The sequence below is a fragment of the Eumetopias jubatus genome, unplaced genomic scaffold, assembly GCF_037043125.1.
Source record: "Eumetopias jubatus isolate StellerSeaLion01/CBP00866 unplaced genomic scaffold, mEumJub1_p1.0 scaffold_10, whole genome shotgun sequence".
In the NCBI taxonomy this organism is placed as follows: domain Eukaryota; kingdom Metazoa; phylum Chordata; class Mammalia; order Carnivora; family Otariidae; genus Eumetopias; species Eumetopias jubatus.
This window is the reverse complement of record NW_028274816.1, coordinates 86,363,471-86,388,772: the sequence shown is the minus strand read 5'-3', so window position 1 is coordinate 86,388,772 and position 25,302 is coordinate 86,363,471. Positions and strand designations below refer to the sequence as shown.

Sequence of the window (25,302 nt, the reverse complement as noted above, 5' to 3'; positions counted from 1 at the left end):
GAAAATAGATTATAGAAATGCAAAAACACAAGCGTTGATGTACCTAAGAGTCCTGTCCGCCTCTCCTGACAGAATCGCATACAGACCTGGCCTGAGGTTTTGAAATTCCAAGGAGTTGGAGCATTTAGTGCAGTTACTCCCTTGGGAGCAGGACCTCAGGGGGCAGCTGGGCCTTGCACCTCCTTTTCAGCACCTGCGATTGTTTCTCCTTGGCCCTCTGTGGGTTCCCCTGTGTGTGGAACTCAAGACGGACACAAGGGCAGACACCCAGGGCTGCCCATTGCGGGCATCCGGTCCACCTGCTCTGCCTTTGATCCCATAGGTTCTGCTGGCGCCTCTGGCTGCACACAGGCCCAGGGCACCATCCTACCAGATGGATGACTAAGGGGACCCGGGGCTGCGGAATGCAGCTGGCTGGGCAGGGCCAGAGTCGGGGCTGGGGGCACAGTGCAGATGCTCTTCCTTTCCCAGAAGTCTCCTCCCTTGGCTGAGTTGTCCATGAGCATAGCGCCTCATCTCCCTGCCAGGCAACAAGCCACAGCCTGTAGGGACAGTCCAGCAGTCTGCCAGACAGAGACAACCAGCTGGCTCAGCCTTCAAGTTTAGTGTATTTCTCATTTTTAGATCTTCCTAATGGTAGAAACCATGACCTTAAGCGAACACTTTAGATGACCTGAAATGGGAGAACCCATCTGATGGCCCAAGAAACCCAGGAAAGTAATCTGTAAGATACAGGTCGGCCTCAATTTCCTGAGCCTTCTGTGTGAGGCCTCCCTGCTTTGCCCTTGAAGAGATAAACGTTGAGGTTTGTCACTCTTGGTCGTCTCTTCCCTGGTAAATGTATTACAAACCTCTCTCTGCACTTCAGTGCTTCCTCTGGCCAGTCTCGGCAGAAAGATTCAGCCTTCTGACAAAGGGAGTGGATCACCTCTCCTGATGTACCCCAAGGGCGTCACATAGGACCTCCAGCCCTGCCCACCTCCTCTTGCAGGTGAAGAGTACCCCAAATATTTTCCTTCTGGAGAGTCTGTGCATTTAGCCACCACTAGTGGGGGAGGCTGCAGAGAGACCTTGCCCTGGGCCAGCCCCAGCCTTGCTGGGTAAGACTGCTCCTCCTCAGAGGTGACTCTGCCCTGACACTCGGGTTTCTGGGGCCTCTTCCCGCGTTGGGTGGTGCGGCTGCCAACTGCTGCCGGCCTCCTCTCTGTGGGCCTTGAGACACCTGTGGGACTGGCCTGGATCTCTGCCAGGTGGTTCTCCTGTTGCCCATCGAAAGCCAGAGGAGGGGTCTGGTGGGGGAGTTTTAATGAGATGGGCTCTTGACCCCTGACAGTGCCTCTGTCGTGGGGGCTGGCCATCTGTGAGCCTCCCTACAAAGGACACTTTGGGAAGTTTGTGAGGCCAAATCCAAAAAACACTACTCCTTCCTTCCGCTGAAAGGACGTATCCTTCCCAGGTCTCCCACTGAGGACTTAACCCCGTGTTAAAATTCAAAACCATCTTTGAGCCCCCTTGCCCATCCTCTTTGGATGAATCAGGAGCCGATTGATGGGGGGGGGGGGTCATCCATTGTCTTCTCCGTGGTTTCTCTGCCTTGACCTTTTTACTGTTCCCTCTGCCAGCCATCTAGAGGGAGTCAGGAGAAAGCAAAATGAAAGCAGACTGGTCTCGGTTTATTTTATCTGTGCTCAGCGCTGGTCACAGGCTGGGTGGAGAAAGACAGTATGGCTGGAGTAGGGCTTTGCGTGGCTCTGTGGGTCTCCTGGGTCCAAGTGTCCACCCAGCACATGTGACCACAGGCTGGGATTGCCAGTAGGTTGGGCGGTGTCATAAGCGCCTTTCTGTTTCTCTTCCACAGGACAAGATCCAGAAGCTTTATGAGCGGAAGGTAAAGGAAGGAATGGATATGAACTACATTATCCAAAGGAAAAAAGAATTTCGGAACCCCAGGTGAGTTTCCCATGGGCCTACAGGGTCAGCTGAGTCACTGATGTTGGCCTAGGGACTGGAATGCTCCCGTGGAGGTGGCAAGGAGAAGCCCAGCTAAGATCCCACCTGTGCCCAAAGGGGCCACCACCCAGACTGCAGTAACACAGAAACCAGGATGAAGAGCGGACGCCGAGAGGCCTGAGCTAGGTTCTCCTCCTCACTCTGCTCCTAAGGCATACAGCCGCACAAGGCCTCAGTCTCGTCATCTCTACGGTGAGGGAATTGGACTAGACAGTCCCTGTGGGTTCCTCTTTCCCCTCCAAACTGTCACTGATGCTGCATGCAGGTGACAGGTTTTAGGAACAGAGCTGTGTCCAGGTTTTATTCCATCCAAGGCCCGAGCAGGTGGCACACGTGGTAAAGAGTCCAGTATGGTGACATCAGGGACCTGCCCCAGCCCTTATGTGGCCCTGTGTATGGTAGCTCCAACCCAGCCCCACAAACTGTAGGTCAGCTGTCTGGATAAGACCAAAAAAACGCAGCCCTCACCTGGACACCATACCTGTCCTGGCGCCTGGCTAATGATCCATCTCTCTGGGAGTGGGGAGGACTAGGAATGACTTAATGTCAGGCCAGCGAACGTTTCCTCTTCTATCAGAAAGTTTGCTTGGAACAGTTCAGATGGTTTAAAGGGTTCATCTGAGCCCCGGAACTAGACAGTTACGATCTCTCAAAATCTGCTGCCACACAAGGCATGGGACTAGGGCCTGCTCAGTGCCTTCTGCTGTTCTTCTTTCAGTATCTACGAGAAGCTGATCCAGTTCTGTGCAATCGATGAGCTGGGCACCAACTACCCGAAGGTATGCCTTGCACACAGAGGCGGAGGATTGAGGGGGGCTGCCCAGGGCCCTGTGCTCACTCTGCTGGATTCGGCCTGGAGCCACTGACCGTGTAGCGGTAGTGCTGGCTGAAGAGCTCAATCCCCGGCTCCCCTGCATGAGCCCCCGTGGCTCTGAAATAGTCCAGGAGAGAGATTGCAGTGACAGACCTGGCCCCGGGGCTCTGATTGGTTAGGGCCTCAGTGTGCACTCGCTGGGCTCCTGCAGCACAGCCCACAGACAGACGCATCACCGCCTCATATTCCCGGGAGCAGATCGCCACCCCCATGGCTGGAGACCAGGGATAACAGCTGAGCCCCTGTGCCCTTAAGGCAGGGGCCTCCAGGCCAGGAAAAATCCATGGAAAGACTTGGAGAGAGGGACTTGGGTTTCTAAGCCATTTGTCATCCAATGACCCTTGCTGGCTGCAGTGTTAACTTCCTTTTGCAGGATATGTTTGACCCCCACGGCTGGTCTGAGGACTCCTACTATGAGGCATTAGGTAGGTGGACGTCCATCTGTCTGTCCTTCTGTCTGTTCAGTCAGTCAGCCAGCCAACATGTATCTCAGGGTTTCCTCTGTGTCAGGCCATGTCTGAGGAGGTGGGTATACAGCCTTGAACGAGACAGACCCACTGTGACTTAGGAGGCTTATGACCTGGCACAGAAGGCAAAGAAGGAGCAGTCCCAGCAGTGAGGGGTGTGGTGGGGGTGCAGGCTGGGTCCCCTACCCAGCTGAAGGGGGCCGGAAGCGGGGACAGCCTTGCCAAAGAAGTCCTGTACAGGCTAAGGTTCGAAGGTTCAGAGAGAGTGTCCCAGGTGGGGGGACAGCGTGTCCTGAAACCTGTGGGAAAGCATTTTCTCAAGGGTCCCTCATAGGGAGAACTGGGAGGAATTTCAGAGTCCAAGTCCTCCGCTGACAGATCTTAACCCAGCAGCCCATGGAACAGATCTGGCCTGTAGGTGTGTTTTGTTTGGCCCGCGCAAGTTTTGCTTTAATTTGAATGAGTTGCCAACATTTTACCTCAAATCTGTAGTCCCGGCTTCCCTCGGTCAGCGGGAAGGCCGTCCACACGTGGCCTGCATCCCCACGTGGCGACAGTCAGCTGGTGCTCAGGAGCAGCCGGCCGCTCCACACAAGGGTGCACAGCCCCAGCCCCTGAGCCTTCCAGTGTGAGGCCTCTGCTCAATGCTGGCCGAGGGTCGGCACTTCCATTTCTCCATCACAAAAGGACAGTGAATCCCGTGGCCTGGAGGCTACCTGTGCACACTGGGCAAGAGCACAGGGGACACGGCAAGTGCTGGTGTGGGGTCCCTCAGCCTGAAGTGGCCCTTCACGTGGGGGCTGTTCCAGGGCTGCTTTTCTCAGATCTTCCCTTGTCTTTGTAGCTAAAGCCCAGAAGATCGAAATGGACAAATTGGAAAAGGCCAAAAAGGAACGAACCAAAGTAAGTGACGGATGAATGTTCTGGTGGGAGGGGCAGGTATGTGCAGTGTCGTTGCCCAGCCCTCACCTTCAGCTTGAGGGTGCCTCTCAGGTGCTTCCATTTGGTTTCCTGGGGTCTTGTGGCTTGCTGCGCTGTACCCTCCCCCTGCTCCCCTCACAGCCGCTGTGCCCTGCTGGCTCTCACTGCTGGCGTCCGGGTCCTCCCCGGCCTGATAGACTGGCAGGTCTTCCTTCTGAGAGCGCTTTCCTGGCCTCCAGATCTGATGTCCGCAGTCCGCCTCATTGCCTCCTGTAGGTCCCATGTCCAGTGGCCAGGTGACCCCTTATTTTAGGGCCCTGAGCACCACTTCTTCCAAAGCAGCACGGTCTGAATCCTTTGGGGAACAGAAATTTGACTCTGAGACTGAATGTCCTCAGGGCACCACCTGAGCCTCCAGGATGCCTCCCGACCCCCAGGCAAGGGCTGCAGCCCTGGTGTGCTGGCAGCTCTCGGAGCGGCTGCTGGGGTGATGACCGTTCTAGCCCTTTCCCTCCCCATTCCAAACCCCAAGCTTAGTGTGGGCCATGTCTGCAGCACCCGGGAACGAAAGCTGTGCTTCTGTGCGGGTGGGTCCACCTCCACCCAGAATGTGAGGCAGGGCAGCAAGTTGGTTTGCCCTGCATGTGCAGAAACTTGGTGACACCGGGAGCATTGCTCTGTCTGTTTGGAAGGCTCTCCTCGGAGCGCCTGGGTGGCTCAGTCGGTTAAGTCAGACCAGGACCTTTGGCTCTGGTCAAGATCTGAGGGTCCTGGCATTGAGCCCCACTTCACCCTCTGCCTGCCGCTCCCCCTGCTTGTGCTCGCTCTCTGTCTCACTCTCTGTCAGATAAATAGATAAAATCTTTATAAAAAAAAAAAAAAGGAAGAGTCTCCTCAAAGTAGTAAAAATAGGTCCTCTCTCTCCGCCTTCCTCTCCCCTCCCCACTCCTAATAAATAAAAGGGCCCCCTGGGTGGCTCAGTCAGTTAAACATCCAACTCTTGATTTTGGCTCAGGTCCAGATCTTAGGGTTGTGAGATCGAGCCCCAGGTCCGCTCCATGCTGGGTGTGGCACCTGCTTGAGACTCTCTCTCTCTCTCCCTCTCCCCCGCAGCTTAAAAAAAAAAAGGTAGTGAGCCAGCAGAAGGACGTGGATAAACAGTTGGGCACCGCCCTTACCTCTTTTCTCTGTCCCTCCAGATCGAGTTTGTGACAGGCACCAAGAAAGGTACCACGACCAACGCCACAGCCACTACCACCACCACGGCCAGCACAGCAGTGGCAGGTAGAAGGCAACTCGTCCGCTTCCAGCCGCACCACCGACAGAGCGAGGGTTTCCCTGCCTTGTTTGGGGGCGGGGCCTTGGGGATCTGGGCCTAGGCTCCACCTTGCTGTGCTTTGTCCTGACCCCTGAGCTTGTTAAGGCCTCTTGAGAGCCTGGGCTGCGGTCCCCCATTCACTGGCTGCCCCTCACATTTCTGTGGCTGGGCCCCCAGACTCTGACCGCGGGCCCTGCTAGAGAAGGGAGTGTTGCTATTCGGTTTGTCTTGGTCCTGATGCCTCCCTTGCCTTGTTCCAGATGCCCAGAAGAGGAAGAGCAAGTGGGACTCGGCCATCCCAGTGACGACGATAGCCCAGCCCACCATCCTCACCACCACGGCCACCCTGCCCGCTGTCGTCACAGTGACCACCAGTGCCAGTGGCTCCAAGACCACGGTCATCTCCGCCGTGGGCACCATCGTGAAAAAGGCCAAGCAGTGACGTGAGGGCCCAGCTTGGGGTGGCTTGGACGTTCTCTGAGGGGAGCTGCCTCTGCAGGACCTGAGGAGACTGTGCAACCCGGCGACCGACGTCGGTGCCGAGGTGCCGCCTTGTTGACTTCAGGACTGGGATCTGCTCCCAGATTCCACCCCACAAGAACCCTCTGTGTGGCAGCCCAGCCAGGAAGGGGACATTGCCACAGAGGAGGCAGCTGCTGTGGACAGTGTCCACAGAGGAGTCCGGTGCCCTCTCAGAAGCGCCATATTCTCACATCTCGGGCCTCTTGGCTGCACGGGCCTCTTCTGTGGTCTGTTTTGAGGCAGAAGTGGAAGTTCTGAGTGCTCTCTCCAGCTCCTCTTGTTGGGGTGGCTACCTCAAGGTTGGTAGTAGAGCAGCCGAAGCCCGTGGCACTAGTCCGTGGGGGTGGCCCGGGAAGTTGCCGTGGTCATTCCCAGCATCTGCCTCTCGGCGCGGGCAGGCGGGAGTCCAGACAGTCGGGGCGGAGGGGGTGCTGTTCCCGCTCTGCGCTGCCCTGACCCTGAAACCCGGCCAGTTCTCAGACAAGAGGCGAGGCCTCGGGGGTATTGAGCCCTCCCCAACCACTTTTTAGACACACCCCAGCTTTTGAAGTCAAGCCAGTTACCAGAAGGCCTGAGTTGGATCCCCAGCCCATGCAGGGAGCCCGGGAGGCCTGAGCGCCTGGCCAGGGCTGCCCCGGTGCCTCAGTGCCCAGCGAGCGCGGCCAGCAGGCTTCCCGCGGTGTGCAGCATGAATCACCTCCTGCCCCGGCCGGCGGCAGCTCATTGTTTACCTGGAAGCCAGGCTCTTGGCAGGCTCCTGCCACCCCACCTTTCCTGTGCCTGTTATCTCTGCCCCACAGCAGTGCCTGGGCAGCGCCTGCGGCCGCCAGGTCCCCCTTAAAACCAAAACCGAATTTCCCAGCCGCTGTTGGCCCAAGAGTCCGGAGGGAATTCACTCGCCTTCCTTGCTCCTTGGCCACTCTCCAGGCCCGCGGAAGGGCTCCGTGTCAGAGAGGGAAGCCGGGCTGTGAAGAGCCGTGTTGCTTCGGTGGCACGGGCGGAGGGTTAGGAAGGAGGTGCTATGATGACATCTGGTAACTGCTTCATCACCAGAGAAGTAGGATGATCCTGCCCCCGTCCCCAAAATCACTGTTGACCCACGGGCATCCCTTCCCCCCTGGCCCCCCTCCACACACAGGCGCTGAGAGAGGTCAGTGGTCACCCTCCCCTCCTTTGATGGGACTTAGCAACCCTGGAGAGGAGCTGCGACTTCCAGCGGAGGCCCCTCCGTAGTGCAAGGGCACCGGGCCTTGTGTGGGAGGCCGTGCGGTGCCGTGGGAGTGGCCGGCATACACCTGGCACCTCTGCTCTGGATCCTGGCTTAGACAAGTTGTGTTTTAGTTGTGTGTCCTGGGCCCTTATCTCTGTGAGGCTTCCCTATCGGATCCCCGGAATAAAGCTTCCTAAGGCAACTGTGAGGCGTCCGTGAACTGATTTATGTAAGAGCTGTATAAATGTGAAGTACAACTGTTTGTTGCTGGCCCATCCGGTTCCTTCATTTAGACCAAGGAGAGAAGCAGACTCCACAGCTGATAAGACTGGCCAGGGTCATGGCCCTTGGCTATCCTCTGGGCACCCCCTGCCCTGCCCCCGAGCAGTAATGACCACTCACCCGATGAGTTGGGCAGCCCCAGGTGGCCATGCTGTTCCCCTTAGAAGCCTTGTGAGTTGGGTCAAGGCCTCAGATCCCTCTGAACTTGACTTTACTCTTCCGTAAGACAGGATTAGTTCCTGTCCACCTTAGTCCCACTGAGGGTAGCATGGGGTCAAATTACTAGTTCCTTTCTGTGGAGACTGGATGTTGCAGGCACTAGGGACCTAAGTGATTTCTGCCTGGTTGGCCCCTGCTCACAAAGAACTCAGTCTGGACAAATTGAACTCTGTCCTGGGGCGCCTGGGTGGCTCAGTCAGTTGGGCGTCTGCCTTCGGCTCAGGTCATGATCCCGGGGTCCTGGGATCCAGCCCCACGTCGGGCTCCCTGGGGAGTCTGCTTCTCTCTCTCCCCTCTGCTTGTGCTCTTGCTTGAACTCTCTCTCTGAAATAAATAAAATCTTTTTTTTAATTCAAAAAAATTTATTATTTGATAGAGACAGCGAGAGAGGGAACACAAGCAGGGGGAGTGGGAGAGGGAGAAGCAGGCTTCCTGCTGAACAGGGAGCCCGAAGCGGGGCTCTATCCCAGGACCCTGGGACGGTGACCTGAGCCGAAGGCAGACACTTAACAAAGACTGAGCTATAGCACCCGGATCTTGACCTCTAAAGGGGCCAGGGCTCCTTAGAGAAAGGAATCTTCGTTCCCAGAATCTAAGTTGCGACTGGGGCAGTTTGTTACAGAAAGCAAAGAAGACTAACAGGTGTTTCAAAGGTCAATCAAACTGGTTTAAAGGGATCTCCCACTGGCCAAATGTGATGAAATCTGAACATTCAGAAAGAACGCAATTATGTCAAAAAGGAAAAACCCCCGGGGCGCCTGGGTGGCTCAGTCAACTAGTTAAGCGTCTGCCTTCGGCTCAGGTCATGATCCCAGGGTCCCGGGATCGAGCCCCGCATCAGGCTCCCTGCTCTGCGGGGAACCTGCTTCTCCCTCTCCCACTCCCCCTGCCTGTGTTCCCTCTCTTGCTGTGTCTCTCTCTGTCAAATAAATAAAATCTTTAAAAAAAAAAAAAAAACCCTTGTCTTCTGTACACTACGACTCACAACACCCACGAAACACTTCTGACACCAAATGTATGGGCTTTCCACATCATGTAATTCTGACACCAACTGCCTGTAGTTTGTGAGAGCTTTGTCCGACAAGAGGGGGGACCCACCACTCAAACGCTAATTGTAGGGCTGGGCCTCTGGTACTTCTGAACAACTGGCTATAAATTGGGGGGTCCCATGACCCGCTCCTCAGACTCAATAATTGGCTAGAATGGCTCACAGGACTCAGGAAAACGGTTTACTTAATGGATTACTGGTTTATAAAAGAATACAACTAAGGAAGAGCCAGATAGAAGAGATGCATAGAGGCTCAGTATGGAGCAAGCGGCTTGGAGCTTCCATGCCTTCTCTGGGCACACCAGCCTGCCAGCAGGCCAGGTGTTCAGCAACCTGGGAGCTCTCTGAACCCTCTTTGGTTAAGATGTTCATGGCGGCTTCATTACTAGGCGTGATGGATTAAATCACTGGACTATTAGTGATGGAACTGAATCTCCAGCTCATCCCCCTCCTCCCCAGAGGTCCGTAGGGGCAGGGGTAGGGGTGGGGGAGTGTTGAAGCCAAAAGTTCCAACTCTAATCACGTGGTTGGTTCCCCTGACAACGAGCGCCCCTATCCTTCGTGGCTTTCCAAAAGTCACCTCATTAACATAAACTCTGTTGTGGTTGAAAGGGGCCTGTTATAAATAACAAAAGACACTCCTTTCACCTTTATCACTCCAGAGCTGCTCCAGGAACCATGGACAATGACCAAATATAGATCTCTTATGTCACATCACCATTGTACACTATTTTTTTTTGAAGATTTTATTTATTTATTTGACAGAGACACAGCGAGAGAGGGAACACAAGCAGGGGGAGTGGGAGAGGGAGAAGCAGGCTTCCCGCGGAGCAGGGAGCCCGATGCGGGGCTCCATCCCGGGACCCTGGGATCATGACCTGAGCCAAAGGCAGCTGCTTAACTGACTGAGCCACCCAGTCGTCCCAATAAATAAAATTAAAAAAAAAATTATTTTCCCCCAACTTTTTTTTATTATTATGTTAATCACCATACATCATTCATTAGTTTTTGATGTAGTGTTCCATGATTCATTGTTTGCGCATAACACCCAGTGCTCCACGCAGAATGTGCCCTCTTTAATACCCATCACCAGGCTAACCCATCCCCCCACCCCCCTCCCCTCTAGAACCCTCAGTTTGTTTTTCAGAGTCCATCGTCTCTCACACGTCTCTCACGGTTTGTCTTCCCTTTTGAATATTTGCCAACATCCAAAAACAGTCGCAAGAAGAGTACAAAGATCACTCGTATTTTTTAGCACCTAGACGCAAGAGTTAACATTTTGCCATATTTGCTTTATCTATATATTTGTTACGTACTTATATATCTTTTTATTTGAATTTTTTTTTTTTAAGATTTTATTTATTTGACAGAGAGAGACAGCGAGAGCAGGAACACAAGCAGGGGGAGTGGGAGAGGGAGAAGCAGGCTTCCTGCTGAGCAGGGAGCCCGATGTGGGACTCGATTCCAGGACCCTGGGATCATGACCTGAGCCGAAGGCAGACGCTTAACGACTGAGCCACCCAGGCGCCCCTTTTTATTTGAATTTAAGAGACCATGACATTTCATTCCTCGACACTCCGGGCATGCATCTCCCAAGAAGAGCCCCCCACAACCACAATAACTTTATCACACCTAAGAAAATGAACAAAAATGTCCTGTTATCCATGATTCAGTCCATTTTAAATTTCTTAGTCGTCCCAAAAATGTCTGTTGTAACTGTTTCCTTTTTTTAAACTTTTTTTTAACTGTTTCCTTTTGAATTTGAGTCCAATCCATTGTATTTGATTGCTTTCTCTTTTTCTTACTTTATTAATTAATTTAATTTATTATTTTTTTTAGAGATTTTATTTACTTATTTGAGAAAGGGAGAGCGCGCACACGGGGGTTGTGGGGGGAGAGGGAGAAGCAGATTCCCTGGTGATCGTGGAGCCTGACATGAGGCTCAATCCCAGGACCCTGAGATTATGACTTGAACCGAAGGTAGTCGCTTAACTGACCCACCGAACCACCCAGGTGCCCCTCTTTCTTGCTTACTCCCCGCCCCCCCGCACCATTGACCTTTTGAAGAGACAGGCCAGTAGTGATCTGCAGAATGTCCCACTGTCCAGATTTGTATGATTGCTTCCTCATAGTGTCATTGGACATTTTTTTTTTTTTTTAGCTTCCTGTAAACCAGAAGTTATGTCTAAAAGCCTGATTAGATTTAGGTGAAACATTTTTGGCAAAGATGGTTCTAGATGGTGCTGGGTGTGTTTTATTGGCTGGCACATGTTATCAGCTGCCTCACTGTTAGTGATTATTAAGGAAATGACTGCCATCTCTCTCCATTGTAAAAATACATTATTTACTTTGTCATTAAGAAGTAAGCTAGAGGGAATGATGATGCTTTGTCACCCTGCCCACTTCCCAGCAAACTTTCACTGAGTGGTTTTAGTCAGCATTCCTTGTTGATCTTTGCCTGAGTTTGGAGGTTGAAGAATGGTGATTTTCTGTTTCTACATTAATAGAAGCTATCCTTCTGATTAAAAAAGAAAAATAGGGCGCCTGGGTAGCTCAGTTGGTTAAGCGACTGCCTTCAGCTCAGGTCATGATCCTGGAGTCCTGGGATCGAGTCCCACATCGGGCTCCCTGCTCAGCGGGGAGTCTGCTTCTCCCTCTGACCCTCTTCCCTCTCATGCTCTCTGTCTCTCATTCTCTCTCTCTCAAATAAATAAATAAAATCTTTAGAAAAAAAGAAAAGAAAAAGAAAAAAGAAAAAAGCTCCCTTCATCAACAGGGGATGAACTATGTGCCTCCAAAAATGTAGGATATGCCTGACTCAGTCAGTAGAGAATGTAACTCCTGATCTCGAGATTGTGAGTTCAAGCCCTACATTGGGTGTGGGTGTGGAGCTTACTTTAAAAAATTAATAAAAAAAAAAAAAAAACCTAAGTCCTCCAAAATACAGGATAAATGCTTCTTTTTGGGTTATAGAAACTTTTATTTTACCTTTTATTTTTTATTATTTCGTGTTTTATTGAACAGGTCTGAAATGTAAAGCTAAAATAGGACCTTTTTTTTTTTAAAGTAGGCTCTATGCCCAGCATGGGACATGAACTCACAACCCTGAGATCAAGACCTGAGTGGAAACCAAGAGTCACTTAGCTGACTGAGCCACCCAGGCACCCCTAAAATAGGACTTTAAAGGGGCATCTGGCTGGCTTGGTACAGAAGCACCATGTTGCGGTTAGAGACTACTTAAAAATAAAATCTTTAGGGGTGCTGGATGGCTCAGTCGGTTAAGTGTCTGCCTTCGGATCAGGTCATGATCCAGGAGTCCCGGGATCGAGCCCCGCATTGGGCTCCCAGCTCGGCGGAGAGCCTGCTTCTCCCTCTCCCTCTGCCTGCCGCTTCCCCTGCTTGTGCTCTCTCTTTCTCTCTGTCAAATAAATAAATAAATAAAATCTTAAAAAAAATAAAATCTTGGGGCCCCTGGGTGGCTCAGGCATTAAGCGTCTGCCTTTGTCTCAGGTCATGGTCCCAGGGTCGTGGGGTTCAGCCCCACATCCGGCTCCATGCTCCGTGGAATGCCTGCTTCTCCCTCTCCCACTCCCCCTGCTTGTGTTCCCTCTCTCTCTGTGTCTCTCTCTGTCAAATAAATAAATAATAAAATCTTTAAAAAAATAAATAAATAAAATCTTTAAAAAAATAAGACTTTAAGCATGTTGACTAATAAAAGGTGGGTAAAGTCCTATTCACACATTTAGTGAGTAGTAAATTAGGAAAATATGTAAAACTTTGGGAATTAGGAAAACCTGTTCAGGATTTAAGGGAGGTCCTCCGTTTCCTACTACAAAAATCTTCCATTGACTAGAGGCTATACAAACAAGAGTGTCGGTTTATGAAAAACTCTGAATTGCACAAAACCCCTTTCGGGAGGAGAAACGGCCAGTTTGCAGCAGGGGTGGTTTGCCTGCAGGGCAGGGCTGGAGGGCAGGAACACTGCTGGACACTGTGGCTCAGGTCAGGACCTGTAGGTAAGAGCAGGCTGGAGGGGTTAGTGCGTTCACCAAAAGGCTTTGCTTTCCAGTCAGTTTCTAGGATGCTGATGCTTTCCTCAAACAAGGTAGAAACTTTTTTTTGTTTTTTAAGATTTTACTTATTTGAGAGAGAGAGAGCACCTGCACGAGCAGGGGGAGGGGTAGAGGGAGAGGTAAAAGCAGACTCCCCGCTGAGCAGGAAGCCCGATATGGGGCTTGATCCCAGGACCCTGAGATCATGACCTGAGCAGAAGGCAGACGCTTAACCAACTGAGCCACCCAAGCGCCCCGAGGTAGAAACTTTTAAAAAATCACTATTATTACAAAACAACCCAAAAGATTTTGTGGTAAAAACATATAACATAAAAATTACCATTTTAATCATTTGTAAATGTACAGTTCAACAGTGTTAAGTATATTCACATTGTTGGGCAACAGGTCTCCAGAACTTTTTTTTTTTAAAGATTTTATTTATTTATTTGAGAGAGAGAGAGAGTGAGAGACAGAGAGCACGAGAGGGAAGAGGGTCAGAGGGAGAAGCAGACTCCCTGCTGAGCAGGGAGCCCTATGTGGGACTCAATCCCGGGACTCCAGGATCATGACCTGAGCTGAAGGCAGTCGCTTAACCAACTGAGCCACCCAGGCGCCCCTCTCCAGAACTTTTCAACTTGAGAACTGAAACTCTATACCTATTAAACAGCTCCCCATTTCTTTCTCCTCCAGCCCCTGGTTAACTACCATTCCATTTTTTTGTCTCAATGAATTTGACTCCTTTAGAAACCTCATATAAGTGGAATCATACAGTATTTGTCTTTCTGTAATTGGCTTATTTCCACTTACCATAATGTCCATCTATGTTGCATGTGGCAAGATTTCCTGCCTTTTTAAGGTTGAATAATATTCTTTAGTATCTAAATACCACATTTGGTTTATCCATCCGTCAATGGGCGTTGGGTTGTTCCCACCCCTTGGAATTTGAATAGTGCTGCTATATGAACATGGTGTGCAAATAAATCTTCTCCACCCTACTTTCAATTATTTTGGATATATCCCAAAAGTGGGATTGATGGAACACGTGGTAGTCCCGTGTTTAATTTTTTGAGGACCACCATACTATGTTCTAGAGCAGTTGCACCATTTTATAATCCTGTCAATAGTGCCCAAAGGGTGAATTCTTTTAACTATCAATTTCAGAGTAAATAGTTAATATAGTCCACTCTAATGGTGGCTAATACATTTTTTTCTTTTTTTTTTCAAATACTATGCATGAATAATTTCTTTGCATGAATAATTTTTTATTTATTCAATAGTGTACAATGGTAGAGGCACCTGGATGGCTCAGTCGTTAAGCGTCTGCCAGGAAGAGGCAGAGGGAGAAGGCAAAGCTCTCTGCTGAGCAGGGAGCCCGATGTGGGGCTCGATCCTAGGACCCTGAAATCATGACCTGAGCTGAAATCAAGTCAGATGCTTAACTGACTGAGCCACCCAGGTGCCCCTGGGGGAAAAATAATTTAACAAGGGTCTATTGTGCAATCCCCTAGCCCTGGGGAGAGACCAGGCCTAGCAACTGCCCACCTGAGGGGTGTCTATCTCAGTTAGAGAGGTGGTTGACAGTGGGTCTCTAGAATGGTCACCAGACTGTTCTGATCACACATCCACTATTGATCATTTACCTTGTTTATTTGTAGAAACACATACCACCCTACAATAAGCGATGTACATTGTCAAACACAAAACAGTGGATCATCTGGCATGTCCCTAGAGAGTCTGCAGTCCACTTTGGAGACCCATCGTTTTGTTTGTTTTTTAAAGATTTTATTTACTTATTTGAGAGAGAGAGAATGAGAGATAGAGAGCACGAGAGGGAAGAGGGTCAGAGGGAGAAGCAGACTCCCCGTCGAGCAGGGAGCCCGATGTGGGACTCGATCCCAGGACTCCAGGATCATGACCTGAGCCGAAGGCAGTCGCTTAACCAACTGAGCCACCCAGGCACCCTGGAGACCCATCGTTAAGCAGAGGGTGCTTGGCTGGCTTTGTCGGGAGAGCATGGGACTCCTGATCTCATAGGCCATGAGTTTAAGCCCTACGTTGGGCATAGAGCTTACTTTATTTATTTATTTTTAATTTTATTTATTTGTCAGGGAGAGAGAGAGCAGGGGAAGTGGCAGGCAGAGGGAGAGGAAGAAGCAGACTCCCCGCTGAGTAGGGGGGACATGGGGCTCGATCCCAGGACCCCGGGATCATGACCTGAGCCGAAGGCAGACACTTTACCAAGTGAGCCACCCAGGTGCCCCAAATAAGATCTTAAAAAAAAAAAAAAAAAAGACCACTGGTTAGGCCAGCAAGGGAGACTGTGGCTCACACAGTTGCAGGGAGCACTCACGTATCCATGGCACTGCCACATCTGGTCCTACCTGCCCCCATGATCAGTCTGAGAGTTGGCAGTGCACAAGCCTGTTTGCAGACGCTGGGAGGCTTTGTGGCAGTCGCATTTGGTTCAGCCATGCTTTCACTGAGCACCTGCTATGTGACAGGCACTGTGCTAGGTGCTGGAAATTAAAGGATGTGCTAGAGAGCATCCATCCCCAGGGCTCACAGTCTAGTGGGGAAGAGAAACCCCTAAACAGATCATTTCAAACCAATATAGCAAATGAGAAGAAAAAGCCATGCCCTGGGGGCGGGGTGGCTACAGGGACACATAATCCAACCAAAGGTGCAGGGAGGTCAAGAGGCTCTCTGGAGCATGTGACATCAACGCAATGCCGTCAAGTGAAAGAAGGATAAACCAGGCTGGTTGAGGGCAGGGGTGTGGGAGAATGGAGACATCCTGAGCAGAGGGCCCAGCCTCCAGCAAAAGCACGGTGGCCGGAAGCTGCGTGGTTTCGGCAGAGGGGCTGCTAGTCTGGCACTGTTGGCAGGTGGGGCGAGAGAAGGAGACCAGGTTGGGGTCATCGAGCAACTTGAGAGGCTGCAGCTTGAACACGTGTGGCACTTGAAAGACTGCACGCAGAGGACCGCAGGGGTCAGATTTGTGAACCAGCTTGTCAAGAACAACTATAACAATTTGAGTGCCTACTCCATGTCAGGTCGGTGCTGGCCACTTAGTGGGTATTACTCACATTTTAAGGAGGTTTAAGTACCTTGCCTGAGGACACTCAGGGAAGCAGTCCTTACTGGGATCTCCCTCTGGACACAAGTGCAGGCGGGGGGAAGGGGAGGCTGAGCGGACCCAAGGAATGACAGATCGAGCTGGGGCATCCCTGGGCCCGCGCCTCGCGCCGGCACAGGACGGAAGGCATGCGCGTGGTCGATTGCGGGTTTGGCCGTCGGGGCAGCGGGGCTGCTCACAGCCTAGCGTCCGGAGGTGGGAGGGCGGCGGTCGGAGCCGGGGGCTAACAGGCCACCCCCGGCCCCGAGGCTGCCGGACGCCCGAGTCGAGTCTGCAGCCTGGAGGGCTGGGGAGGCGCGGCGCCCGGGGCTGGACTGGAGAGAGGGGGGAGGCTCCTCCCCCGCCGCCATCAGTTGGGGCGCAGGGGCCGGGCGCCGAGGGAGCCGCAGCCTTTTCCGGGGGGCGGGCCCGGCGGCGGCGGCGGCGGCGCCCCGGCTCCTGTCTCGACAGGTGCGCGCCGCGCGCAGGAATGCAGCCGGCCTGACTCACCAGCGCCTCCTTCCCACCTGCCGCCCGCCCCATAAAGCGGTCCCCTCCCCGCGGCCGCCGCCCGCCGCCCGCCCTCCCTGCCAGCCGCCCTCCGGACAGTCCCGGCTCGCCCGCGCGCTGCAGCCGGAGCGGCCGAGCGGAGCCCAGCGCGGGGAGGGCGCGAGTGCGCGCCAAGGTAGGTCTGGCCTCCGACCGCGGCAGGCGCCAGGGGCTTGGGCGCGGGCCGGGGGCAGTCAGGGGGTCGCTGGGCTGCACCCCGCCCGCCCCTCCAGTGTCCCTGACCGCTGGAGCTGGGCGTCCATTCTGGGACCTCGGAGGCGAGGAGGGGAAAGTGAGTGCCCACCCAGCCTGGCCGGCAAATCAGGGGGCGCTTTTGGGAGGCCCGGGTCGCTTTCATTTCGTCAGCTCTTCCCTTCCTAAAGGTTGGCTGACCTTGGCCCCATCCTGCCCAGGGCACATGCCTGGGCTGCCAGGGTGTGCCCCGGGGGGCAGCTGGGGCAGCGGGGCAGTGGAGCCGGACAGGGCTCATGGCCCTGAGACCTTGGCGCTAAAGGAGGGCAGCAGGGAGAGAGGCCTGAGGGTTGGGTGGGTGTTCGGGAGAAATGGGCAGAGGCTCGGCAGTGGCTGGCCGGCCTATGGGCTGGGCCCACTGGGGTTTGCAAAGAAGTGGGGGGCAACAGCCACCTACAGGCAAAGGCTCTCCATGTTTGCCGAGGCCTGGCCTGCTGTGTGCAGTGCCGCAAGGCCATCTGGGGCCTGGGGAGGCGCTGACTCCCCCCTTGGCCAAGCACATGTTTGCTGAGGTCTGGGGAGTCCCTGACTCTCTTTTTGGCCAAGTACATGCCTGCCCTCCCTTCAAAGTCAGCTCAGGACACCCTTCCTCCAGGAAGCTCTCCTGACCTCATTCAGCAGCCCTGGGAGCTATGCCCACCGCTGCAGCCTCTTCCAGCGCTTGCCCCCTTTCCCACTCAGCAACTGGTGGCCCTCTGGCTGTGGTGCAGGGACTTCCGATGGCTTCTGAGAGCCCGGCTGGGCTCCTTCCCTCCCCAGCACGGCCTGGCCACACCCTGAGCCCCAGGATCTGACAGAGCTGGAAATGAAGGCTGAGAGTCTCTCTCCATGCTGGGGGCTGAGAGAAGAGAGAGAGCTGGGGGACAGTGAGGAAGGGGTGCCTGTCTCCTGGGCCCCGATTTCTTTGGGTGATAGAGCAGCCGAGGGGCCAGGAGATGTGAAAACATGAAGGGCAGGGGCTATGGTGGGCAGGTGCAGATGTGCTAAGCAGGGGTCCTGTGGGGTGGGAGGAAAGCAGGGGTCCTGTGGGATGGGAGGAAGTGTGTTTCCGGGAGAGTCCCAGGGTTGCCTGGAGAGTGCATGTCCTGAGTACCTGGCCCAGCCTGTGGCCACAACCTCCAGTAAGCCCATAATCCTAAATTTTCCATGAAATCTCATTGTTTTTAATGTTGACAGTTACTTTTAAGACTTTTTAAACACAAGTTGAGTCAAACAAAAACACTCTTGAGTGCATAACTAGCCCCCTAACGGCCATCTTATGGCCTCTGAGGATAACAAAGAAGTTAAATGGAGGCGGGTCTGGACTGCCCTGGTCCGGTCCGCCCCCCCCCCCGCCCCCCGCCCCACTGCTGGCTGTGGGATGAGGAAGCCCTGCAGCCTTGTGCCCCATCTCTATCTCCTCATCTGGGAGATGGGGTAATGCAGTCATCCCCCACCGGGTTCCTGCGTAGATGAAATAGCCATCCCGTAGGTGAAGTGCTGGGCCCGTGCCTGCTCTGTGCCCAGCCTGTGGGCACGGGAGGGTGAGTAAGAGCTGGGTTCGGCCCTCCAGTGCCCATACCCGCGTGTATAATGGGCCCCGGGGAGGTCCAGTCTGCAACCTGTATTGTGTAGCATGTGGGTGTGGTGCCTACACCCCAAGGCTGCAGGAAAGTCATTTCCCCCGGCTGGCTCAGGGCTTCCTTACCCCAGGCCCCTCTGAGATGGCAGCTCTTCCCCAGCCTGTGGATGTTTTGGGGCTGCTGATGGCCTCCTGGGAGCCACATGCCTTAGAGGGAGGGAGGCAGGGCCTTCCTGCCCCCTTCCACAGGCTTCCCCAACCCTGGGGAGGTGGCACAGTGTATGTGTGTGTGTGTGAGCAGGAGAGGCTTGTAACATAGCTCCAGACTAACTTCTGGAAGGATGATCTGCTCAGGGACCCCGAAAACTCAACTCTGGAGCAGGCAGGGTAGGGGGTAGGGCAGGGGACCCCACCAGTGATGGGCCAGACAGTCATTGCAGAGCCTAGCTGGGTGCGGCCAGCTCCCTCCTCCCCCCTGCAGGCCCCAGATCTTGGGAGGACCCCCTCTTCCCTTGGCCACACCACCTTCCTTAAAGGGCAATTGGGCCACGACAGAGACTGGGCGGGAGGGTAGAGCCAGGCCCTCAAGGGGTGGCCCCCTGTTGGGGGAGAGCTGACCCAGGCCCACTGGGATCTGAAAGCCAAAGGCAGAATAAGCCTTGCCCTGCCCTCCACGAGATCAGCGTAGGAGACCTGGCATGAGCACAAGCTCAAAGCCCATAGTCCTCCATGATGTGAGGGTGGGGCCTCCCGGGGCAGGGTGCAGACCTGCAAGGCATCTAGTCACTCCAGGGATGGCAAGAGGAGTTGGGGGCCCTGGATCCCGCCGTTTGCAGGCTGGGTGGCCTTGGAATATCACTGAAGCTGTCTGAGCCTCGGTTTCCACCCCTGGGCAGTGGGAATGCTAGAGTTCTGACCGGCAGGGACCCGGGCTGGGGAACGTCTTATGTCAGTTATTGCTGTCATTACACAGGCGGAAGAGAATGGCAGGACCGAGTCCCAGCCCGTGGACCAGGCTGCTGCTGGCAGTCCTGCTGGGCGTCAGCTTCCCCGGGGAAATGGGTGAGTCTGGCACGCCTCTGCAACACCCTTCTGGGCGGGGGGGGCCTCCCTGTCAAGGCACTGCCCTCATACAGAGGCCGCCCACAGGGTGTCTTACCCCAGCGCTCACTTGGCCATTCAACAAACAACCACGGCCCACTTCAAGGCCTGGGGAGCAGTGAGCCTGAGCCTTGTGGCCCAGAACACCGAGGAAGACTTGCTCTAGAGGCGAGAGAAGCTGCCCACTCAGCGAACTGAGGCACTTGCAGAGTGTTTTTTATGGGAACCTGGAGGAGAGACCGGTGACTCTCTTCCAGTCAGTTCCTACCGATGAAAATTTTGCCTTCAGAGAAGGCTGTGTTGGTAGCCTGGAATAGACCATGGCGGGAACATGGGCAATGCTGCAAGGCAGGACTTCTCCCTCCCCACCAGAGCCAGTGTTAAATACTGACCGCGCACCATCGCCCACCGCACAGGAGGCCACCCATTGTGTGCACTGAGTGTACACAGTAGGTCCTCACTGTGATTTTTTTTATTACAAATTTTCTTTTTTTTTTTAAGATTTTATTTATTTATTTGAGAGAGAGAGAGAGAGAGAGCACACGTGAGCGGGGGGTGGGGGGGGGAAGGGGCAGAGGGAGAAGCAGGCTTCCCGCTGAGCAGGGAGCCCGATGCAAGGCTCGATCCCAGGACCCTGGGATCATGACCTGAGCCGAAGGCAGACGCTTAACTGACTGAGCCACCCAGGCACCTCCCCCCTTCACTGTGATTTTAACTGAACAGAACCAAAGGGAATCCCAGTAAGCCTTGGGGAAACTCTGGAGTTTTTCTTCGTTCATTTATTAACAATTTGCTGTGTGCTGGGCTTGGGCTGGGCTTGGGCTGGGTACTGGGAAACAGCAATAAGCAAGGCAGACACAGTTTCTGTCCCCTGGAGGAGCAGGGGAGGGACGGCCAGGGTGTCCCCACCAGCAAATGGGCCAGCCCTTCTGTCTCAGACTGCACCATCCGGACTTGAGTGCAAAGTTCAGGTGTGAGACCTGACTCTGCCCCAGCTATGCCAGGGGGGCAGACCATCTACCCACTGGCCTCCCTTTCCTCCTCCGTAAAGTGAGAGAGAAACCCTGCCTCTCTCCAATGAGGATGCATGCGGGAAAGGGCTTGGTCCCTGGTGAGGTTCATCTCATGGGTCTGCTCATCTCTGCCCTCCAGCGAACCGCTGCAAGAGGGCCCAGGTGAAGAGCTGCACGGAGTGCATCCGCGTGGACAGGGAATGTGCCTACTGCATGGATGAGGTGAGCTGCTATCGCCTGCCTGCTATCCTGAGCCCAGCGCCAGCCCTGGCCTGTTCCCCAACCGGGGTGCCCCACCCCATCATGCCCCACGCCAGGCTCTGGCCAAGTCCACACCTGCTGCACCCTCAGCCCAGCCTTAGGCCGGGTGGGTGTGGAACAGTCAAGGATCAGGAGAGATCCGGGGTTGGGACAGCCAGGGGATGGGCACTGCCCCCCTGACCCCACCTCCTTTGGCCAGATGTTCAAGGAGCGGCGCTGCAACACCCAGGCAGAGCTGCTGGCTGCCGGCTGCCGGTGGGAGAGCATGGTGGTCATGGAGAGCAGCTTCGAGATCACAGAGGTGCCTGGACTGGGGGTCAAGGGAAGTGGGCCCACCCACGTTCAAGGCCGGCTGTTTACAGGGGTCCACTATGTCCACTGGCTGGGCTGAGAGGTTCCCCATCAGGTCTCTGGAGTGACCCTCCAGCCAGCTGTCCCCCTCCCCTGGACACAGGACACCCCGATCAACCCCAACCTGCAGCGCAGCCAGGTGTCGCCCCAGGGGTTACGGGTCCGGCTGCGGCCAGGCGAGGAGAAGCACTTTGAGCTGAAGGTGTTCGAGCCCGAGAAGAGCCCTATGGACCTGTACATCCTCATGGATTTCTCCAACTCCATGTCCGACGATCTGGACAACCTCAAGCAGATGGGAGAGAGACTGGGTATGGCTGGGCCAGCATAGAGGACAGTGGGGTAGGAAACGGAGAGGGTGGCCTCATCCAGCTGGCTGGGCCCCTGCTCAGGAGGCTAGGGCTCAGGATGGCTATACCCATGCCACAAGGAAGGTTACGATATCTGAGCCCCCCAAGAAATCCCTTCCCTCCCATTCTCAGGCGTGGGTCCTAGCCAGACCCCACTAACCACTCAGGACTTCAGGCTGGGTGGGCAGCAGAGCCCTCTGACCCCGACAAGGAGTACACTCATGGCCATGAGGCTGAGGTTCTCCGGGCTCCTGGCTGCCCCCTCCAACTTGCTCCATGCATGACTCTGGGCCTGCCGAGTCCCACTTCCTTCGTCTGTGAACAGGGACAAGGGCTACTGTGAGCATGAACTGATGTTCACATGCAAGGTATTGACAGGAGGTTATTTTCCCTCTTCCTCCTTCCCGGGCCAGCCCCTGGCCCCCTCTGCTGATGTGGGGGTGTTGGGGCTCAGCTGCCCCCTCTTTTTCCTGTTGACACCCAGCCCAGGTCCTGAGCGAGCTCACTGATGACTACACTATTGGATTTGGCAAGTTTGTGGACAAAGTCAGCGTCCCTCAGACAGACATGAGGCCTGAGAAGTGAGTGACTGAGGGGCGCCGGGGGGCTCAGTCGGTTAAGCATCTGCCTTCGGCTCAGGTCATGATCCCATCGGGCTCCCTGCTCAGCTGGAGAGTCTGGGCATCTGCTCCTCCCTCTCTCTATGTCCCCCCACCCTTGCTCGCTCGCTCGCTCTCAAATAAATAAATACCTTTTTAAAAAATAAAATCTTAAAAGAAAAAAAAAAAGAAATGAGTGACCGAGTGGGCAGGGGTCCCAGCCACGCGACCCACCTCCTCGCTACCAGGGCACTTCGAAGTGTTCTGGTTGAAGTGGACCAGTGGGCCACTTTCAGAGAGGGTGGGCACAGGGGCATGGGGGTCTTCTTTCCTGACTCTGTCTCTCTCTCTCTCTCTCTCTCTCTCCCTCCACCTCTGCCCAGGCTGAAGGAGCCCTGGCCCAAAAGCGACGCCCCCTTCTCCTTCAAGAATGTCATCAGCCTGACGGAAAACTTGGAAGAGTTTCGGAATAAACTGCTAGGGGAGCGGATCTCAGGCAACCTGGACGCTCCTGAAGGAGGTTTTGATGCCATCCTGCAGGTGGCCGTGTGCACGGTGAGTGCCAGGGAGAGCCCTGCCCACCCAGACCAGGATTGTGCTTCTTTGCAAGGGCATGAGCTGCCCACCGGCCTGCTCTGGTGTCAGGCCGAGACCCCTATGCCCAAAGACAAGCTAAGACCCTCCAGGGGGCCCGCAATTATAAGCCAGGTGGAGATGTGCTGGGATCCAAGGTCCCCCGGCCTGAGCGGTCAGTCTGCTTTTGTACTGACCAGCGAAGCAGACATGAGTTCTGGGGTTCTGGAATCTTCTGTGCCCTGAAGCCAGCCTACCACCAATCTCCCTGCTAATGCCAGTCTTCCAGGACCCACAGTCTCCAACTGCACCGGGCAGCTAGCTGAAGAGGGCAGTTTTTATGTGCACAGCAATTTTTTCATTTTGAAAATAATATACCCATCGTATAAACAATTTGGAAAACAAAGAACAGAAATCGCCCATAATTTCACCCCAACCAGCCAGCCAGCCACTTGATATCCCACCAGCATATTTTGTTCCCTTTCCTTACTTTATATAGCTGGAATCAGTGTACTTTTAATTCTGAAATTTGCTTTTTTTTTTCAATTAACACTGTCACGAGCATTTTCACTTGTGATACATAGTTTTCCAAATCCATGCACAGCTGCATCTATTTTAACCGGCCTTTTCTTTTTTTATATATATATTATTTATTTATTTGGGAGGAAGAGAGAGAGCGCAAGCAGGGGGAGCTGCAGAGGGAGAGGGAGAAGCAGGCTCCCCACTGAGCAGGGAGCCCGACGCAGGGCTTGATCCCAGGACCCGAGCCAAAAGCAGACGCTCAACCGACGAAGCCACCCAGGCTCCCCTAACCAGCCTTTTCATTCAACATTGTAGGTGTACATTTTCCCATGCAGTTAAAATATTTCCTCAGAGTAATTATGAAGCCTGGGGGGCCAGTCGGATGAAGCTAGCTCGGGTCTTGCGCGGTGACCACTGTGCGCACAGACCCCGCCTGCATCCTTCCCGCATCCTCATTGCCGCTTTCCGCTGCCCACCGCCATGGCTCACGTGCTGTCACGTGCCTTGTCCATGATGGGGGCACGCCGTGAATCCCGTGGCTTAGCTGAGCTCATGTTGGGACCCGCTTCGTCAGTCATACACGACACTGTGACACATGTCCTCAGTAGGCAGCCTGCTCGATGGGCCTCCCTTCCTTGTCCTTCCCAGAGGGACATTGGCTGGCGCCCCGACAGCACCCACCTGCTGGTGTTCTCCACCGAGTCAGCTTTCCACTATGAGGCAGACGGTGTCAACGTGCTGGCCGGCATCATGAGCCGCAATGACGAGGCATGCCACCTGGACTCCTCGGGCACCTATACCCAGTACAAGACGCAGGACTATCCGTCTGTGCCCACCCTGGTGCGCCTGCTTGGCAAACACAACATCATCCCCATCTTTGCTGTCACCAACTACTCCTACAGCTATTACGAGGTGCGGGGCGGAGGCCTCCCTGGGCAAGAGGGGGGCGGGAGGGGAGTCCACGGGACTTCTCAGACATCCTCCCTCCCCCCCACTCTTCCTTCCTTCCCAGAGCTTTTGGCTCCCCCAAGGGTGGACCCTCCCTGATGGGAAAGGGAGTTCGTGTGCCCATCCCCCAACCCCACTCCCCAGCAGGTAGGGGTGAGGAGGGCAGGCTCCAGAAGACACCAGGCCTTAGCTTCCCCATCAGCAAAGGGAGGGTAACCCCAAAGCTATTGTCCAGATTCAGTGAGGTGATACTTGTTGAAGGCTTAGCCCTGGACTGGCACTCTCTCCCACAGAAGCTGCACACGTACTTCCCTGTCTCCTCACTGGGGGTGCTGCAGGAGGACTCCTCCAACATTGTGGAGTTGCTGCAGGAAGCCTTCAACGTAAGGGCCAGCGCGGGCCCCGGGCGGAGTCCTTCTGGGGCAGGGCTGGGGAGGAGGCAGAATGGGCAACGGAGGGCCCAAGTAAAGGTTGAGAGATAAGATAGGCCAGTGAGGAAGGGCCTCCGCTGTTCCCTGGGGACCCTGAGATGCCCACCTTAGCCTGGCCCCAAGTTCCCGCGGGCTCTGCCGCCTTGACCCCCCCACTCCACCTCAGTCCTCCGTGCAGAGTGGGTGGGGCTCAGCCAGGCCAGGCCAGAGGGGGTGAGCCCGGGCTCCCCCTCCCAGACCATTGATAGCTTGCCCTTCTTCAGCGCATTCGTTCCAACCTGGACATCCGGGCCCTGGAAAGCCCCCGAGGCCTGCGGACAGAGGTCACCTCCAATGACTTACAAAAGACGAATACTGGGTCCTTCCACATCCAGCGGGGGAAAGTGGTAAGCCTCTGGGGTTTGGGGAAGGGGAGGATGGGCGCCAGGCCCTGCAAAGGTTGTGGGGGGGTGGTCTGCCTGAGCAGAGGTCAGGAGCGTGGCCTTTATGGCCTCCTGGCTAACTCTTGATCTCGAGGTCATGAGTTTGAGCCCCACGTTGGGCATAGGAATTACTTAATAAAAAAAATTGGGGGGAGGTGCCTGGGTGGCTCACTCATTAAGCGTCTGCCTTCAGCTCAGGTCATGATCCCAGGGTCCTGGGATCGAGCCCCGCATTGGGCTCCCTGCTCAGCGGGAAGTCTGCTTCTCCCTCTCCCACCGCCCCCCCCCCCCGCTTGTGTTCCCTCTCTCGCTGTGTCTCTCTCTCTTTGTCAAA

The 25,302-nt window shown here is 54.6% G+C and overlaps 2 protein-coding genes and 1 long non-coding RNA gene across 4 annotated transcripts in view; 2 read left to right on the top strand and 1 right to left on the bottom strand.

The window, feature by feature from the left end:
* SAP30BP (SAP30 binding protein) overlaps positions 1–7,524 on the top strand; it is a 36,192-nt gene extending 28,668 nt beyond the window's left edge. Inside the window, exons 6-11 of the mRNA XM_028112504.2 lie at positions 1,859–1,950; positions 2,729–2,789; positions 3,258–3,309; positions 4,196–4,254; positions 5,472–5,556; positions 5,851–7,524. Of these exons, the coding sequence (XP_027968305.1) occupies positions 1,859–1,950; positions 2,729–2,789; positions 3,258–3,309; positions 4,196–4,254; positions 5,472–5,556; positions 5,851–6,032 (531 nt within the window). The 3' untranslated portion in view covers positions 6,033–7,524. The remainder of the gene's footprint in view (positions 1–1,858; positions 1,951–2,728; positions 2,790–3,257; positions 3,310–4,195; positions 4,255–5,471; positions 5,557–5,850) is intronic.
* A 9,121-nt stretch (positions 7,525–16,645) lies between these two features.
* Positions 16,646–25,302, top strand: part of ITGB4 (integrin subunit beta 4) — a 30,871-nt gene continuing 22,214 nt past the window's right edge. The window contains exons 1-10 of the mRNA XM_088028147.1: positions 16,646–16,723; positions 19,374–19,462; positions 20,654–20,736; positions 20,975–21,076; positions 21,230–21,434; positions 21,958–22,054; positions 22,456–22,627; positions 23,816–24,079; positions 24,409–24,498; positions 24,810–24,932. Of these exons, the coding sequence (XP_087884273.1) occupies positions 19,384–19,462; positions 20,654–20,736; positions 20,975–21,076; positions 21,230–21,434; positions 21,958–22,054; positions 22,456–22,627; positions 23,816–24,079; positions 24,409–24,498; positions 24,810–24,932 (1,215 nt within the window). The 5' untranslated portion in view covers positions 16,646–16,723; positions 19,374–19,383. The remainder of the gene's footprint in view (positions 16,724–19,373; positions 19,463–20,653; positions 20,737–20,974; positions 21,077–21,229; positions 21,435–21,957; positions 22,055–22,455; positions 22,628–23,815; positions 24,080–24,408; positions 24,499–24,809; positions 24,933–25,302) is intronic.
* Positions 21,646–25,179, bottom strand: LOC114216145 (uncharacterized). Of its 2 annotated transcripts, none has more exons than XR_003610721.2 (3): positions 24,424–25,179; positions 23,849–23,961; positions 21,646–21,788 (listed from the first exon to the last, which is right to left on the bottom strand). It is a non-coding gene; the product is annotated as an uncharacterized LOC114216145 (long non-coding RNA). The 2 variants fall into 2 exon arrangements; XR_015769306.1 differs by lacking the exon at positions 21,646–21,788 and adding an exon at positions 23,335–23,753.